At 41.0% G+C, this 14,929-nt stretch overlaps 1 protein-coding gene across 1 annotated transcript in view; it reads left to right on the forward strand.

Annotated features, from left to right (window-relative positions):
• Nucleotides 1–6,864: 6,864 nt before the first annotated feature.
• Nucleotides 6,865–14,929, forward strand: part of RTKN2 (rhotekin 2) — a gene marked incomplete at both ends in the record, with an annotated part of 31,322 nt that continues 23,257 nt past the window's right edge. The window contains 3 exons of the mRNA XM_082002206.1: nucleotides 6,865–6,906; nucleotides 9,255–9,454; nucleotides 11,831–11,889. Of these exons, the coding sequence (XP_081858332.1) occupies nucleotides 6,865–6,906; nucleotides 9,255–9,454; nucleotides 11,831–11,889 (301 nt within the window). The remainder of the gene's footprint in view (nucleotides 6,907–9,254; nucleotides 9,455–11,830; nucleotides 11,890–14,929) is intronic.

The following is a 14,929-nucleotide window of genomic DNA, read 5'->3' on the forward strand; positions in this document are numbered from 1 at the left end:
GTGTTTTCATCAAGGACCAGAGACTTAAAACCTCTGATAGAAATTCCCGATTTATGTTGCTTTTGAGAAGTATATTGACAGTAGTGAGATATTTGTTGGTTTTAACTGTGTTATTTTTATGAAATAACATTTGCCTTAATCCTCCTTGTTTCGGTGCTGTCTCTTTCTTGGCCTGATCCTTGTGACAAATGCCCATTTATGCAACTGGTACCCAACTCAGGACTTGGAAAAGTGAAGCGAAAAATGGTAGCTTTGTGACAAGGCAGGAAGAACTACAGAACTATAGATGGTTATAGCCCTAAGTGTAACTGGGAAAACTATTGAGACAAACTAATTGCTTACTGACTAGAAACATTTCCTGGGGCAAAATGAGAGTTTGCAGTAAACTAAAGATTCCTACTCATGCCCCTTTGAATATCCTTGCTGAGACACGATCAAAACAATCCAGAAAGTGTGTGAAATGCAAAGAAATAGTGTTTGATTGACTAGTCCTACCAGACATGGGCTATTGTGCCTCGGACAACATTTTTTTCGGACAACAGCTGTCACCTCAAGAAGTGCCTTGGTAAGGGATGGTCACTATTCACTTCCTTAGTAATGCTGCAGTGCAGGGGGAACTTGAATGCCTGTGGCTCCCCAGAGGGCAGGTTATGTTGCTCAGCCTCAAGGCCATTTTGCTGTGCTATTTTTCTATCCCTAGATGCCTACAGTCCCGTACTTGGAAAAAATCAGGCCAGGCTATAAACTCACTTTGGGCAGAGACCATTTGCCAAATATTGCATTCTGCAGAGATATTCTAAATCGTATGGAAAAAAAAAAGAGACAACCTGCAAATATTCAGCCTGTATCCACATTCAGACAACAAATCTGGTTCCCATCACGAGAGCTCACTGGAGAATATCTCCTTTTTCCTGGGAGATTGCTAACAGAAGCGGGCTTACATCTGCTCTCCCAGCAATAGATAGTAGTCCTCTGGCTATCAAAAGGAAGGTGATTTTCTGTCATTATTTTCTCATATAAGAGTTTATCTTTACGTTTGTGATATTCTCAGCGTATTTACTCCCTGTTTCAGGTTCAAAATGGCAATCCATTTAAATGTTCCAGTGACTTTTCACTTGCCTGTGCAAGATCAATTAGGAAAAATCATAACAGACCTGGCCCTAAAAACAGAACATATAGTGCCCAGTTAGATTATCCCATGACACAAAATGGTGACTTCACCAGCAGGCTGCCCAGCAAACATTTGGATGCAACTGTCTCAGAGGGATATTTTATACACCAAATGCCATCTGCAGTAAATGCACAAGAAAACAAAGCAGGACTATACCTAACAGAGAAATCCTGGTATAAAGGTATGATATGGGAGTCACAGCATAGAAACTCTAAGAAATCCTTTTTGTACTAAACATCCCTTTAATATTGAGCAGCTGAAAGGACCTCTCTGGGTTTATGTAGCAGTATAATTTTTGTATGACCATAATTTCTCTGTGTGTGTAAATGTCGCCCTATTAGCAATGGGTCCAAGTAGCCAGTTTCAACCAACTTTGATGTTGAGAGGAATTAAAAATGGTTTCATTCCTTCAACTGCTGTGGAGGTAGGAAGTCACACAGAAAAGAGAGACTATATAAATTTCTAAACTTAGGGAAAGGCTGCAAAACTAATGCTTTGTTAGACACTGTGTGTCCTCGTCAAGTGTCTTCTCAGCCGGAGGAAGGCTTCTAGAAAAGCTATCAATCACCTGTGAGGTTCCTTGTCTAACAGGATACAGCTGATGGGGTTGATTCCACGCTTATGTGGGGACCACATGTGAATTGGCTTCAAAACCAATGCCCCTGGTCTCCCAAGCAGAAACAGAAGAATACATGTGACTGGTCTACCTCAGTTAACCACACTTCATAACTTGTCTTGTGCATGAGCAATTTTAAGATATAGAGGATCATCAAACTGGAGTTTATAGTCATGCAGAGTTTAATTTGACTTTTAAGGTTTTCAGGTTTGATCTCAGAAATTGTTTTCCAAATTCACATGGGGATGGATTTTTTGTAACTTACTATTTCTGTTATGGAATGTATTTCGAGTGCCTTTATCTCATCTATGGTGATTTAAAAAGGCTACAGTAATTTAATATGGAGGCATTTCAAGATGGGATTGACATCAGGAATACTGGGAAGAGCCAGTTTCTGGACTCTTATCTGGAAAAAGGAAAAACAATTCCTTGTGCTTTTTCAGCCTTTTAGAGTTTCTTCTAGAACTCCTAAAGGAATATACAGTGATCAACAAAATAGTTCATTGAAGCACCTGGTATCAATGTTTTGTTGATGATGCCATAAATATTATAGGAAAGCATCATACAGACCTGTGGCCTCAGTGCCATTTGTAGCACTAGAGCAGTTGAAGGAGGACTGCAGAATATTAAAAAACCTTGAGCAGAAGATGAGCAAGCTCTCAGGGTAAAACTCATCTGAGAATACCTGAAATAATAACAGTTTACTCTAAGCTAGTCTGGCCTCAAATTATCAGAGAAAGGTGAGGATGATGCATCGTAGCTAATTTAGGCACCTGCATGTTTTAGGATGTCTTCATTGACTGACTCCATGACTACCTTAGAGAAGATACCTACTTCAGGCTGCTCAGTTAGGTAAAATGGAGCCTACAAACTTTGCTCTTGCTGTTGCTTTCACCTTGATAGGGTTAGACTTTAGGTCACTGTTGTTGGCCAGATAATTAATTTTCACCTTATCCAATGAAAACTGAAGCAGAAGCGCATGACAGTATATAGAGTTAAATATAGTTACCCATATTTAATTTGTTTTGTAGGAGTACATGCTGACCTTCTGCCCAGCCAAGTGAATGGAAAGACTTCAACTGACCTCAGCAGGCTGAAATGAAGAAATGAGTTACTGAGGCTGCTAATTTTGCCTTTTAACTTAGCCCTGGCTTCTGTAAGCATTCAGGTAAACACCCTAAATTCCAGAGTCTCTGCCCATTTAACCTATTGGTCATAACCAATCTATTATGGTCATATGTCATGATACTGAAAGTCAGTGTCACTCAATGGCAACAGTTTGCTTTTCAGTTTAAAATGAAATAAGTAGAAGTCAGTTATAGAAAGCCTTGCAAATTCTTTTCTGTGCGTCCAGCAGAAATCTTCATATATTTCCATTTAGGATAAATCTGACTAGGAATTCAATACATTTCTACTGGCACACTCTGATGATATTCAAGGAGTAGGTGTAGCAAGCTGTAGGAACTAAGAAATTAAGAAAAATATTGCAGTGCTGTCAAGAGTAGGTGTAGACATTTTGTACCTGCTAAACCAAAATGATGGGCCTAACATTTAAAATAATATGCTGATGTAACACTTGAGCAGAACAGTGACTTAGATAGACAATGATCTTTCCTCTGCTATCCAGTTCCCCTAATACTAGAAGCAAGCCAAATGCTTTGCAATGCAAATAGAGTGTCAAATAAAAGGATGGTGTGAAGGTGTGATTCATCTGAAGAAATATTTCACTTAAAGCCCAGAAGGCAAGATATAGATCCCCTGTTTAATTCACCCTACCCCCTTCTGGCTTCTCTGCAGTAGCGCAACAGTGACCGCGCAGGATTCTCCTTGTTTTGTAGGTTGTGCCTTGGGTTTCTTTGCCTTTCAGTAGAGGTTAGTCTGGAGAAGGAAACACGGTTACAATGCTTCCTTTTTTATTGTTGCTGTCTGCTGGGACTACTTTTAAATTAGGGAGCAGAATCCTTGCTAGCTGAATCCCAAATCCCCGGATAATATAGATGGCATAGAGCCTGCTTCATTTCAAGTTAGTACGCGTGCTGCAACAGCAGGACAGCATAGCTGGAGTTAGGCATGGGGTGCGGAGAGAACATGTCGCCTTGTACAACACCCGCAGAAATGCCATTTAAAGCCTCAGTCTCACATTCCCTTAAGAGAAAGGACTAGAAATTTGATGAAATGTTTAATTTTTTAATTAAGCATCTGACAGATAACTGAATTATGAAGCTTGGTTTTATAAAGAAAAACATAATGTCTCTAGGAAGTGAATGCAAAGGAGGACCAAAGCAGCAGCAGGTGCAAGAGCATGAAAAGCCAGACTTTGCAGTAACATGTTTCGAATGTCGTGTAAAACTGGGCATTTGAACCAGCTCATGAGCAGATACGCACTGAGTTTGAGAAGATACTATTCACGTTTATTAGGGCTGAGTTCTACACATATAACTCCCACTGATTTCTTAAGGGTTCCAATTCAAGTCAATGCCAGTAGGAGCATGTAAGGGCTGCAGGCACAGGCTCTTTATGCTATTAGTAGTCACATTTTGGGACTTACTAAGACTAGGATCTTCTGAACAGACTGTACTGCAAAACCATGCTAATTAGCATCTGAAATTCTTGGAAAGCTGCCACAGCTTCCTGGGAGATGTCTACACCACCAGGAAAAATGGCTTTAGACATGCTGCTTGCTTGAAATAGGCTGGGGCATAACTTGTCCTTCTGCAGTGATTTTTACTGCATCCATGTAGCCACCCTGGCTTTTGACAAAACCTGTTTGGTGCACACCTGAGACAGCTGTTCTTGGTAGATTCACAGGGAGCATTTCTGGAAAACTTGAACCAGCGCATTCGCTCTAGAGTCTAACCTGGAGCGCTGAAATACTTGGGATGATGCTGGCTGGAAAGTGTCTCAGTATGTCTTTTTTACATTTACACAGTTAGTTTCTGTGGCAGCGCGCTGTCTTGTGAGTTGGTGAATGAATTTTGGTAAGGCAGAATTACAGTGATTCTTTCCTTATTTGTTTGTCTCTATGGAAAGGCTATCATTTCCTGCTGCTACCATAGTTTACATAAAACTCATCAAAGGGTTTCAGCCACTAATGTTTGTTGAGACTGGAGCTTGTCCTCACTTACTTTGGTCAAGCATTGATTCTACAATAATGCAGTTCAGTTAACTTGAGACTTTCACTTGTTTGGTTTCAATTCCAGGAATGGTCTCTATGACATGCTCCTGTTTCTAGTTTTCCTCTGTAACCCAGAAAATGACTTGGAGATTTTTGAGGCTCAAATCCCATCCTTGACTGATTCAGGAGAGGCCAGACCACACCTTAAGGGATATGCCTTACCGTGAGGCAAAAGAGCACTCTGATTTGACATCTCTTGTTCTCCCCTCTTTTGATGGGTCTCTTTTGACGTGTCTGAAATCCTGAACTCTGTAGCAGAGATGGGAACGTGAGGCTCCGGCCGGGATGCATGAAGCACCAGGATTACCTGGAGACTTTCCTTTCGGTCTCCCTCAAATTCACTCTTAGATATCTTGGCTGTCTATACACAGCTTGTAAGGATCATATCTTGATTAAGCAAAAGCCTTTTGGCTCCCTGATGGGACTTCTCCACTGGATGTAGCGCAGAAACGTTTCTTTTGAGAAAGTTGCAGTAGCTAAAGAACAGGGGGAAATATCTAAAACCAGGGAAAAACATAGTGTCTATAAATATATAACCTAGTGTAGGTCTTCCCAGTTGTGACATGCATCCTGCCAATGGTACGCAGAAGACTTCAGGATGCTATGAAGGTATTTCATGAACATCTGAATACCTCCTTAGCCTCACGAACGTGGCCCAAGATGGAGACAGGAACAGCTGCTGCAGCCATCTCTGCCTCGAGGTGAAACTTGAACAGTTTGGAGGGAAGCAGAGATCCCTGTCCTCTGCCTTCCACCGAGGATTAAATACTTTTAATCTGGAAGTTCATGATTTTCCTTGAAGGCTAGCCCCTTGGGTTTGTGCCCAGGTTGCAAACATCAGGGGACAAGCAGAGCTGCCAAGCACCTATGTAAAATCCCGATTAAGCAACGTGGCTTTTCAAACTTCCCCTTCTAACTGCATTTTCTTATGTTTTAAATAAGCATATGTTATCCAGGAGACTTCTGTCTTCTGTGGAAAGCTGTTAGCAACACTACATCTCACTTGTTCCAGCACATTTTACTTCTCTCAAATGTTGACAACCCTGTGTGAAGCAGTGAGGATCCGTGCCTGTGACCATCACCCACCGAGGAGCAATTCAGACAGGAAAGCCAGGAAATCGGGGATGAGGGATGGATGGGGGACACTGTTTTGGCTCAGTTGTTGCATCTGCTGAAGACAACCAGAGACAAAACTGGCAGCAGGAGAGAGATGACTCCCATTCCCCTCCCATCAATCCAACGAATAATTAATGTACTTTTATTTTAATATATGATAGCGTAATATACTTTTCACAATACATGCTACTAGCACAGCTATTGAAACACCCTGGTATTATAGGTGCATAATTAAATGGACTGCAGGAAACCAAGAACGTGGTTAAACATTCATGGCTCGCTTCAGGGCAGCGGTGGCTGCGTACCGGACGGCCGCAGGGCAGCGGCTCTGCGCCTCTCCTTCCCGCGCCTGTAGGGAATAGTCATCACACAGAACTGGCACCGGCCTGTTCCGGAAAAGTAAATTAACGAGGAACAAAGAAACCGGGAGCCATGAAAGGTATTGTCTTCAACGTCATTATTCAACGCTCGCTGTTGCAGCTAATCGATGTGGAGTGAATAACGCAGGGCTGCAAATCTATCCGCCGCAGCGAGCCGAGGCGCGTAGCCACGCCGGCCGCGCTCGCGACTGCGCTCGCGACTGACGGCCCGTACGAGGCGCCGTGCCGGCTCTGCCCCCGCCCCCGCTGGCCTAGGCTGCTCTGTCGCGCTTCTCTCGAGCGCGGGCGGCCGAAGCCCAGGGACGCCGCAAAGCGCGGACGTCCCCGAGCCGCCAGAGCGGTGGGCGGGGCCGCGGCGGCCGTTGGTGGGGGGCGGGAGTTTTGAACGGCGGCGCCGTTGAGGAGGATGCGGCGGAGGCGTGTGTCGGGGGCTGGCGGTGAGGAGCCGGTGAGCCGTGGGGCTGGGCGGGGAGGTGGTGTGGGGCGCACCGTTAACGGCTCAGGCCGACTAGCGCCCGCTCCTCCTTTGAGCGGGAGGCGGCCCTCGGCGGGGCGGGAGCTTGCGCTGCTCCCGAGCCTGGCGCGTCCGTTCCGGCTGCGGGCTCCCTGAGGAGTTGGAGAGCGGCCCCTGCGGCCGCCCGCTTTACCGTGACCGGCGCGGTAAAGCAGCCCTCCGGCGGAGGTGTGCTGGTCGGTCGGGGCGCGGCCTGTGCCGGAGCCGGGAGGCCGCCGGCTGGTTGCCCGGACAAACGTGGCGCCGCCTTGGGGGGTTGAGCCCCCAGCTCGCCCGCTTCGGGGGCTCGGAGCGTGAAGCTGATCCTTTTCAGCTCTTTAATCATTTAGCCATTGCTTTTCCTGTTAATCAGTTTTTTTTTTTAAACTTCCAATCACTTAAAAACCTGAGTTAGTTGACCTCAACCGTGTCTGTAAAGCTATTCCTGTCGACTGCGACCAGTACTCGTTCCTGCGTCTAGCTAGAAACGTCCCCAAGCTAGTATCTTGATTTTACAGCCTCTGTTTTAGAAGTCGCTGCCTGACTACTTGCTTATTTTAAATAAATATAGTAGACTTACGGGGTTTAGATGTAAACCATTGTGGTAAGAAATCAGAAGCGTACCTTGGAATAAGATTCTGAAAGCCTGTATTTAAGATACCAATTAAAGAAAGTAAAATTACAGTCTGTTCTACCTTCAGCAGTATGCAATGTCACTTTTCTTAGCTGTTGTTGTTGGAGTTACTTGTTTGTTTGTTTTGTGACTCCATCACCTATGTAAAACTAGAAATCGTTTAAAATTTCCTATATTCTAGGTGTGATTTGGTGGGGAATACAAAGACTCTTTCTGTAAGTATTGCTTAGGCAGTTCCTGAGTATGGGCCTGAAAATCTCAACAGCTGTTAGTACTCTTCTCTGGGTTATGCTGCTGTTGTTTGGGAAAGGATGGAGAACACAAGGGAAACGGTGCATTAGTAGATAGCATATGGCAAACAGTGCTGTGTCATTCTTTCGAGTCCAGATGGTGTACTCATATTTTTAGAAGGAACTGAAGAAAAAAAAAAAAAGCTGACCAATTTTTTTTGGTAGACATGAAGAACTTTATACGTTCCAAACCAGGCAGCTAAGTCATTCCTTCAGATAAGATTTATAGGTGCAATTATTTAAGCTACAGCCCAACAACCATTTAATGCTAGTCCAGGATATTTTATGTGAGTCTGGCTGAGATGTAGCATGGACTAAATCCTTTGTGTAGTTCTGAAAGTCCCGCTATTGATACAGACAGATGCCCCAAACTAGGAGAGTTTATTTCCTCACCATAGTTATGTACCAGGTGATAGACATGGAGAGGAGCTGTGGTCTGTGCTGGGCCAATGCAGAGGCCTGTTACCCTGGGAAATGTTAGGGGGAAGTACTCTTTCACTCTTCTGAGATGGAATTCAGCTTTGCAGGAGCTGATGTATTAGGTTAGGCTCAAAGAATGAGTAATTATTTCTTAGGGGCAGGTGTGGGCTTTGCTTAGCTTTTCATAGCTGTGTAAAATTTGACTCAGAATAAAAGAAGATTGATGAAAGCTATTTGCTTCTCCTTTCCTTCTGGGATTAGTGCTGAGAAAAAGTGTGGATAGAGAGGCAGGTGCTGGGGATGCGGAGGTGTTGGTGCAGTGCTTTATCTTGCACTGGTTGGGGTTGAAACTGGAAAGCACATCCATGAGGGGGGAAACTGGGATAGTCTATGATGTCTGGGTCCCAGGCCTTCATACCTTGACTGTAGGGAACACCATCAGAAGTTCTATGGAAAGCTTCTCTGATGTGAGCTTTGGGAGCTATTCACCACCAAACAACCTGCTGCTGCCAGAGAGCCTGTGTCACGGTAACCTGTGTACGTCCCAAACATTTGTCATGTTAATTTTATAAATGGAAAAAAACCCAAAGCTTATAGCTTTGTTCAGTTAGGTATCTCAATGACTATATGAGGAGACCATATGTTGTTATCCTATGAATGACACATTGAGGCACGTACATTTTTAGTAACTTTCAGACCCTACGGTGAATTAATGTTACTACCTCGTTTGGAATTTGCATCTATAATGGCTACAGTGAATCTGTTACATCCTGCATTTTACTCTTTTGTACCTGAAGAGAGAACCATCATTTTACATTTAGTAACCATTGTAATGGCTGCATATAACTAAAACCTAGGGTCTTGTATCCCAACTGTGAAATAAGTACAGCTTGTTAAAAATTCGGGATATTATTAGTTGGGTTTTTGTTTAGTCCTTTGTTTGTTTTTTGCATATCTAGGAATGTGACATCCAAGAGAAGATTAACTTTGAAATCCGCATGCGAGAAGGCATCTGTAAACTACTTGCAGTGAGCACACAAAAAGACCAACTCTTGCAAGCGGTTAAAAACCTGATGGTTTGCAATGCTCGTATACTTGCATACAGGACAGAGGTACAGAACCAAAAAGAAGAGCTGTTCTCATGCAGAACTGAAGAACGGTGAGTAACAGCTCAAATTCAAATGGAGCATTATGAAGCAAGCTTTTGTTTACATGATTTCTTAGCAGCCTGTCTAGGAAAGTGGATTTAAACCTTTCCTTCTGTCTTCCCCCACACAAACATACATTACTGCTGCCTTAAAACATTAAGATTATATTAACATGTTGGTCTCTTCTCCCAAGTAACTAGTGATAGAATGGCCTCAAGTTGCGGAAATAGCCTCAACTTGCGCCAGGGCATGTTTAGACTAGATATCAGGAAAAATTTCTTTACTGAGAGAGTGGTCAAGCATTGGAACAGGCTGCCCAGGGAGGTGGTGGAGTCACGATCACTGGAAGCATTCAAAAAACATGTAGACATGGTACTTCAGGATATGGTTTGTTGGGCATGGTGGTGTTGGGTTGGTGGTTGGACTTGATGATCTTAAAGGTCTTTTCCAATGTTAATGATTCTGTGATTACTTTGCAAGACCATTCCAGTATCTTCTTTTTACTTTAGAAAATTAAATACAAGTCATATTTTTCTGCGTAGATTTTATTATTGACATTAAACTATAATTCAGCATCTGAATATCAGCTAACATAATAGACATATTTTCTTGATTACCTTTAGCATACGAAAAGGTACCTAACCAAGTCTGAAGGAACAAAACAAGACTGTCCAAGTCAGAATATACCTATTTCTGCTTTTCATTCTTTCTATCGTTATTAAGGTCCCTTTAATGAGGGAATCATCGTGGTTAATTGGTACCCTCTGCTGGCCAATTCCGTTAACTACAGCAAAGTAATAAAGTACAACAATAAATGTGAAGAAAAATCAGTTTAGTTGAAAATTCACATGTTATAACTCTTGAACGAGCTAAAGTATATGTGGCTTAGTTGAATAACGTTATCATTTTTTGCCAAATGGAATATATTTTGGGTGCAATGTTGAGAATCATGGTGCAAAGACACTATTGCTTTCAGGTTATTACTTTAATGAAATACTATATTGCAATTTAGCATAGAAACTCTTCAAGTGTATGCTTTGCTCAAGTTAATTGTATCTATAGGACCAGTCCTGATACTTTTTGCTTTCAGAAATGTGGCCTTAGAGGAGAAATTTATTGAAGAACTGCATTTTCTGGCTATGTCAACTATTATCGTGAAAGCTGATTTTGAAAACTAGCACTTCTAACTTGTGGTATTCTGTAATTATTGCAGTTGGATTGCCTTTTCCTACTAAGATGAAGACCTGTATAGTGATTCATCTTCTATTTATGTTTTTAATGATGGAATAATGTCAAGTATGTATATATTGCTGATTTACGGAACTCCTGGTCTTAGATGTTAGTGACCACAGAATAGTGATGACGCATGTCCAGAACAGGTCAGAGATACTTGGACATCTATCTGAACAGCTGTACTGTTTTCTTACAGTCATAGTCAGCTGGATTGTTTACTTGATTTGTCTGTCATCCATTGCTTAGAGTTTTGTCTTGACAGGTCTTTTGAATTGTCAGTGGAGGTCATCAGAAGAGATGCATGCTATAGAGTTATTCCTTTACCTAACCATCTTTGTTAGCTGATAGGGTGTTTGCAGTTGTTTTTCAGTATTTGCTCAAGACTGGAATTTGGTTAAAGCTTAATTCAGGTAAGGTTATGATGGCTGAGAGAAAATTCTAGGGTTTTCAAGTGAATTTTGTCTCTGTTTTCTTGTCATGTGGGTCTGTAATCTGTGAGTTCTGAAGATACTATAACTTCCTCTGGAAGTTGGGTTATTGGTAGCAGATTTTCATTTCACCTTATTTGGTTAGGAGTTAGGAGCAGTGGCAGATGTAAGGAGGAACAGTCTATTATTACTCATTATCTACAGATTGTTTTGATTCAATTTAAGGTTGACCTTGAGATCTACACTCTGGCTACTTAGCAAACTGTCTGCCCGCATGTAAAATCACAATATTAACAATGCAACATTTTATAATTTATCTCATTAATAGAGGAGGACGCAACTGTCTAACCAGTAATAGAACTGATAAATTAAGTTGCTTATTCATTGATATATACAGAAGGGGAAAAGCTGATAAAGTATTTGGTTCTGTTGAAGCTGGAAAAGACAAGGAAGATGAATCTACTTGTCTTTTAATAACCAGGTTAAATAAGCTTTGGAGTAAAATCTTCTAGGGAATTAAGAAAATTGATGGTGTACCTTCCTTCCAGATTATCCTCGAGAATCTAATGACTCATATCTTAAACCAGAGATACCAAATTTAACTTTAAAGAAAAGCATTTGAAATAAGCTATAATATGAAAACCCTGACACTTGTTAAAGAGTTGAGTTTTAGAAGTCTAAATTCACAGATTTCAAACCTCATTTTTCTTTTCTTCTTTTTGGCAGGTCTTCAGAAAATGGGACAAAAGTCCGGGTGGCATGCAGAGCAAAGGTTGCTATATCAGGTAAGCGGCTGGGTAGTCACTTAATTGTAGGAGCTAATTGGCTGGACAGTAACTTGTAATACAAATTATACAAGCAAGATGGTATTTTTGAAGTGTGTATATGGTTCAGGGGCACAGATCCTCTTCTGCTTTTAAGTCACACATGTGCTTGTGAAGATCCTACCTAGTATTTCCATTTTTTTACTTTTGGGGACTTTCACAGTGGAAAATACTTTTTTCTGTTTGTCACTAAACACTGAACGCATTTCAAAGCTAAATAAGTGTAAATGTGCTGCTAACTTTTTTTCTCCCCACAAAGACAAACTTTGATGTGATCATACAGGATATGTCTAACAAATTGAGGGCAGAATTATAATATGCAAATGTTATTTAGTTAATGTAGATTACATTACTAGAGCAAAGGTATAGTGGTATGGCTTCAATGCAAACTAGTAACAAGAGTATTTAACAGTGATTCCCAGTAGGCTGGTACATTGTTTCCTAGCCTGTTCTCAAACTTAAGCACTATGAATTTATCATTTTGTTTGCCTGTGCCAATAATGGATGTTACTACATTCAGCGTTCCTGTAGTTGTTCATTGTGGCTGTTTTGCTAGCTTTGCTAACAGATCTGTTTATGCTCCCTGACCTACTTCATTAAAAATAAAATAGTGTAGATAGGCTCACTATTTAAGCTGTTGAAGTTAATTCTGCATATTTTGACATATCTTTAAGCAAGGTAACTTCTACTAGAAGAAGAGTGATGAGCACATGGTTCAATAACGTCTTCTGCCAGCACAGCTGTTTGCAGAATGTGTTATCTGTCTTTCCTCCTTATGGTAGTTGGATGAGAGCATCTGTTTGCCTGTCTGTGCTGTGGTTGCACCTTTCTGTGAATTTATAATAGAGTTATCTGCAGTGAAGACTTTAGGATCATACAATACGCTGTTGTTATCTTTAGAAAATCACAATTGTGTAAGGACTCTGGTATGAAAAATTTGTTTAGAATATGAGACATTTAGCTAGTTTCTTTTGGTGGGACAGGAGAAGGGTGAATACACCACTTTCTGTTATGTGCCATCTGATCCTGTCCTGTTATTAACATAGTGATTCTCAAACGGGAGGTTATGATCTTCAGAAGTATGGCACAGATTGAGGCAAAGAGGAGAAAGGAGGCATCAACTACATCATTGTGAACTCAAGTCTGTTGAGTGCTGGGATGCTGCCATGCCTTGCTCCTCTTTAGATACTCGTGTCAGGAAGCCTAGCCAGGTCCAGTTTATAGCAGGAAAGCCTAAATGTTCTTGGCCTCTACTGAGAGATTTATGCTTTCCATAGATCATCTGTTATTAACTCCTTATTTTCAGCTGTGTGTGCCTGAGAAGCAGAGAACTGGGATACATGAGGGGACAAGCTTGTTCGTGCTTGGCAAGGGCAGAAACCTCTGGTCCAGATACGTGATTGGGAGATCCTGAGATCACATTACTACATGCCTCCCTGGTTCCTCCTTGCATTGTCCTCTGACCCATTACCCTGTGTCCATTTAGCATGCCAAATCAGGTCCTGTCTGCTTCCACAGCTGGGGTATGTTCACATCTGTAACGTCCCATTATTCTTTCACTGTCTTTCCCAATCGTTGTGTAGCATATTGGGCATGCTGCATTTCTTCTTTTTTGTGTGCTGACCTTCAGTGGATTTGCAACGGGAGTTGCCCTGCATGTTTGGAAGGCACACGTGCGTGTGCATGTGCGTGCCTTGTTGAGAGTGCAGTTGCAAATACAAGCAGTGTGAATCAGGAGAAGTCGTGACTGAATTGTCTGGGAGAGGTTGGAAATGAGCAGTGAGTGGTAGTCCATGTAATGTGGCAGGGCACGTAATTTACGAATTGAAGATATCGAAGGGATTTTTTAGGGGGAAGTAATACATCCACTTATAAATATATTAGCATATCATATGGTTAGTACATGCCAGAAGCTTAGATTACTACCAAAAAAAAGTGTGATCATGTGGCCAACACCAAAAGTTCAGGAACAGCTATGCAGGAGTACTGAGGAATGTACTCCTACAGAAAGCAACTGTATGTCAGATACTGTGTGGGGAGTGCATTCCTTAATCCACAGATTTTCACACTTCTATTATTTTTACTTATTTTCACACTTTTATTATTTTTACTTATTTATCCCCCACATGTGAGTAAATAAATTATGTAATTTATGTTGTCTTATCAATCAATTATTTTCTGATAAGACAATACATTAAATGTTGATTTAAAAGCATAATCATAATTTAAAGTAATTTTATAAAGGAATCATTGGCTTTAAATGTGATTAATTGTGCTTGAATGAATCCAATTTGAATCCACATGGATTTACAGCTAATGGTAACTGAAATTAAGGTGTCTGAAAATTGATCTTTGAGAAATGGCAGCTCTTTCAATCCAAGAATGAATTGAAAACCGATTTACAAGTATCATGTTAAACTTGTTCAAGCGATTGAGTATCTATATCCTGATGATTTTCTGACTAAGGTGTAAATTTTTCAGCTAGCATGATATTGAAAGTGGCATACAGAAGTAATCTTTCATCTAGTACTCTAATTGTTAACAAGACCTATTGAATGCATTAAAATTGTCATTTGGAGTTTGCAATGATTAAAGATGAAAAAAGGCTTTTATTGTAACTTTTCACGTATTTATGTAAATTTAAGACCTTTGAAACATTCTGTGCTGAGTTATATATTCAAAGTTTGAGCGAGACTTCTGTAACTTTTAATGAAACTATTTCTGTTTCTTTATTTTAAAAAACCTATTTTTAGAAACGTTTAGTATGCAAATGCATCTTTAGAAGGGAAAGGCAGTTTGAGAATGTGGTGATGTATTGATTTTTAGGAAGTTGTGGCAGTCTAAAGCTGTATACTGGCAATTCACTGTTGAAAATTCATTAGTTTTCATAACACTTGAAACTTGCAAATTAATCTATTTTTAAAATTGAAATAGCATGTATAGTAAGATGTCCCATAATACAATCAAAATTAACTGAAATTAAAATTTTTCATTTAATATA

Source organism: Phaethon aethereus (assembly GCF_964289735.1).
Source record: "Phaethon aethereus genome assembly, chromosome: 7".
NCBI classification, from domain to species: Eukaryota; Metazoa; Chordata; class Aves; order Phaethontiformes; family Phaethontidae; genus Phaethon; species Phaethon aethereus.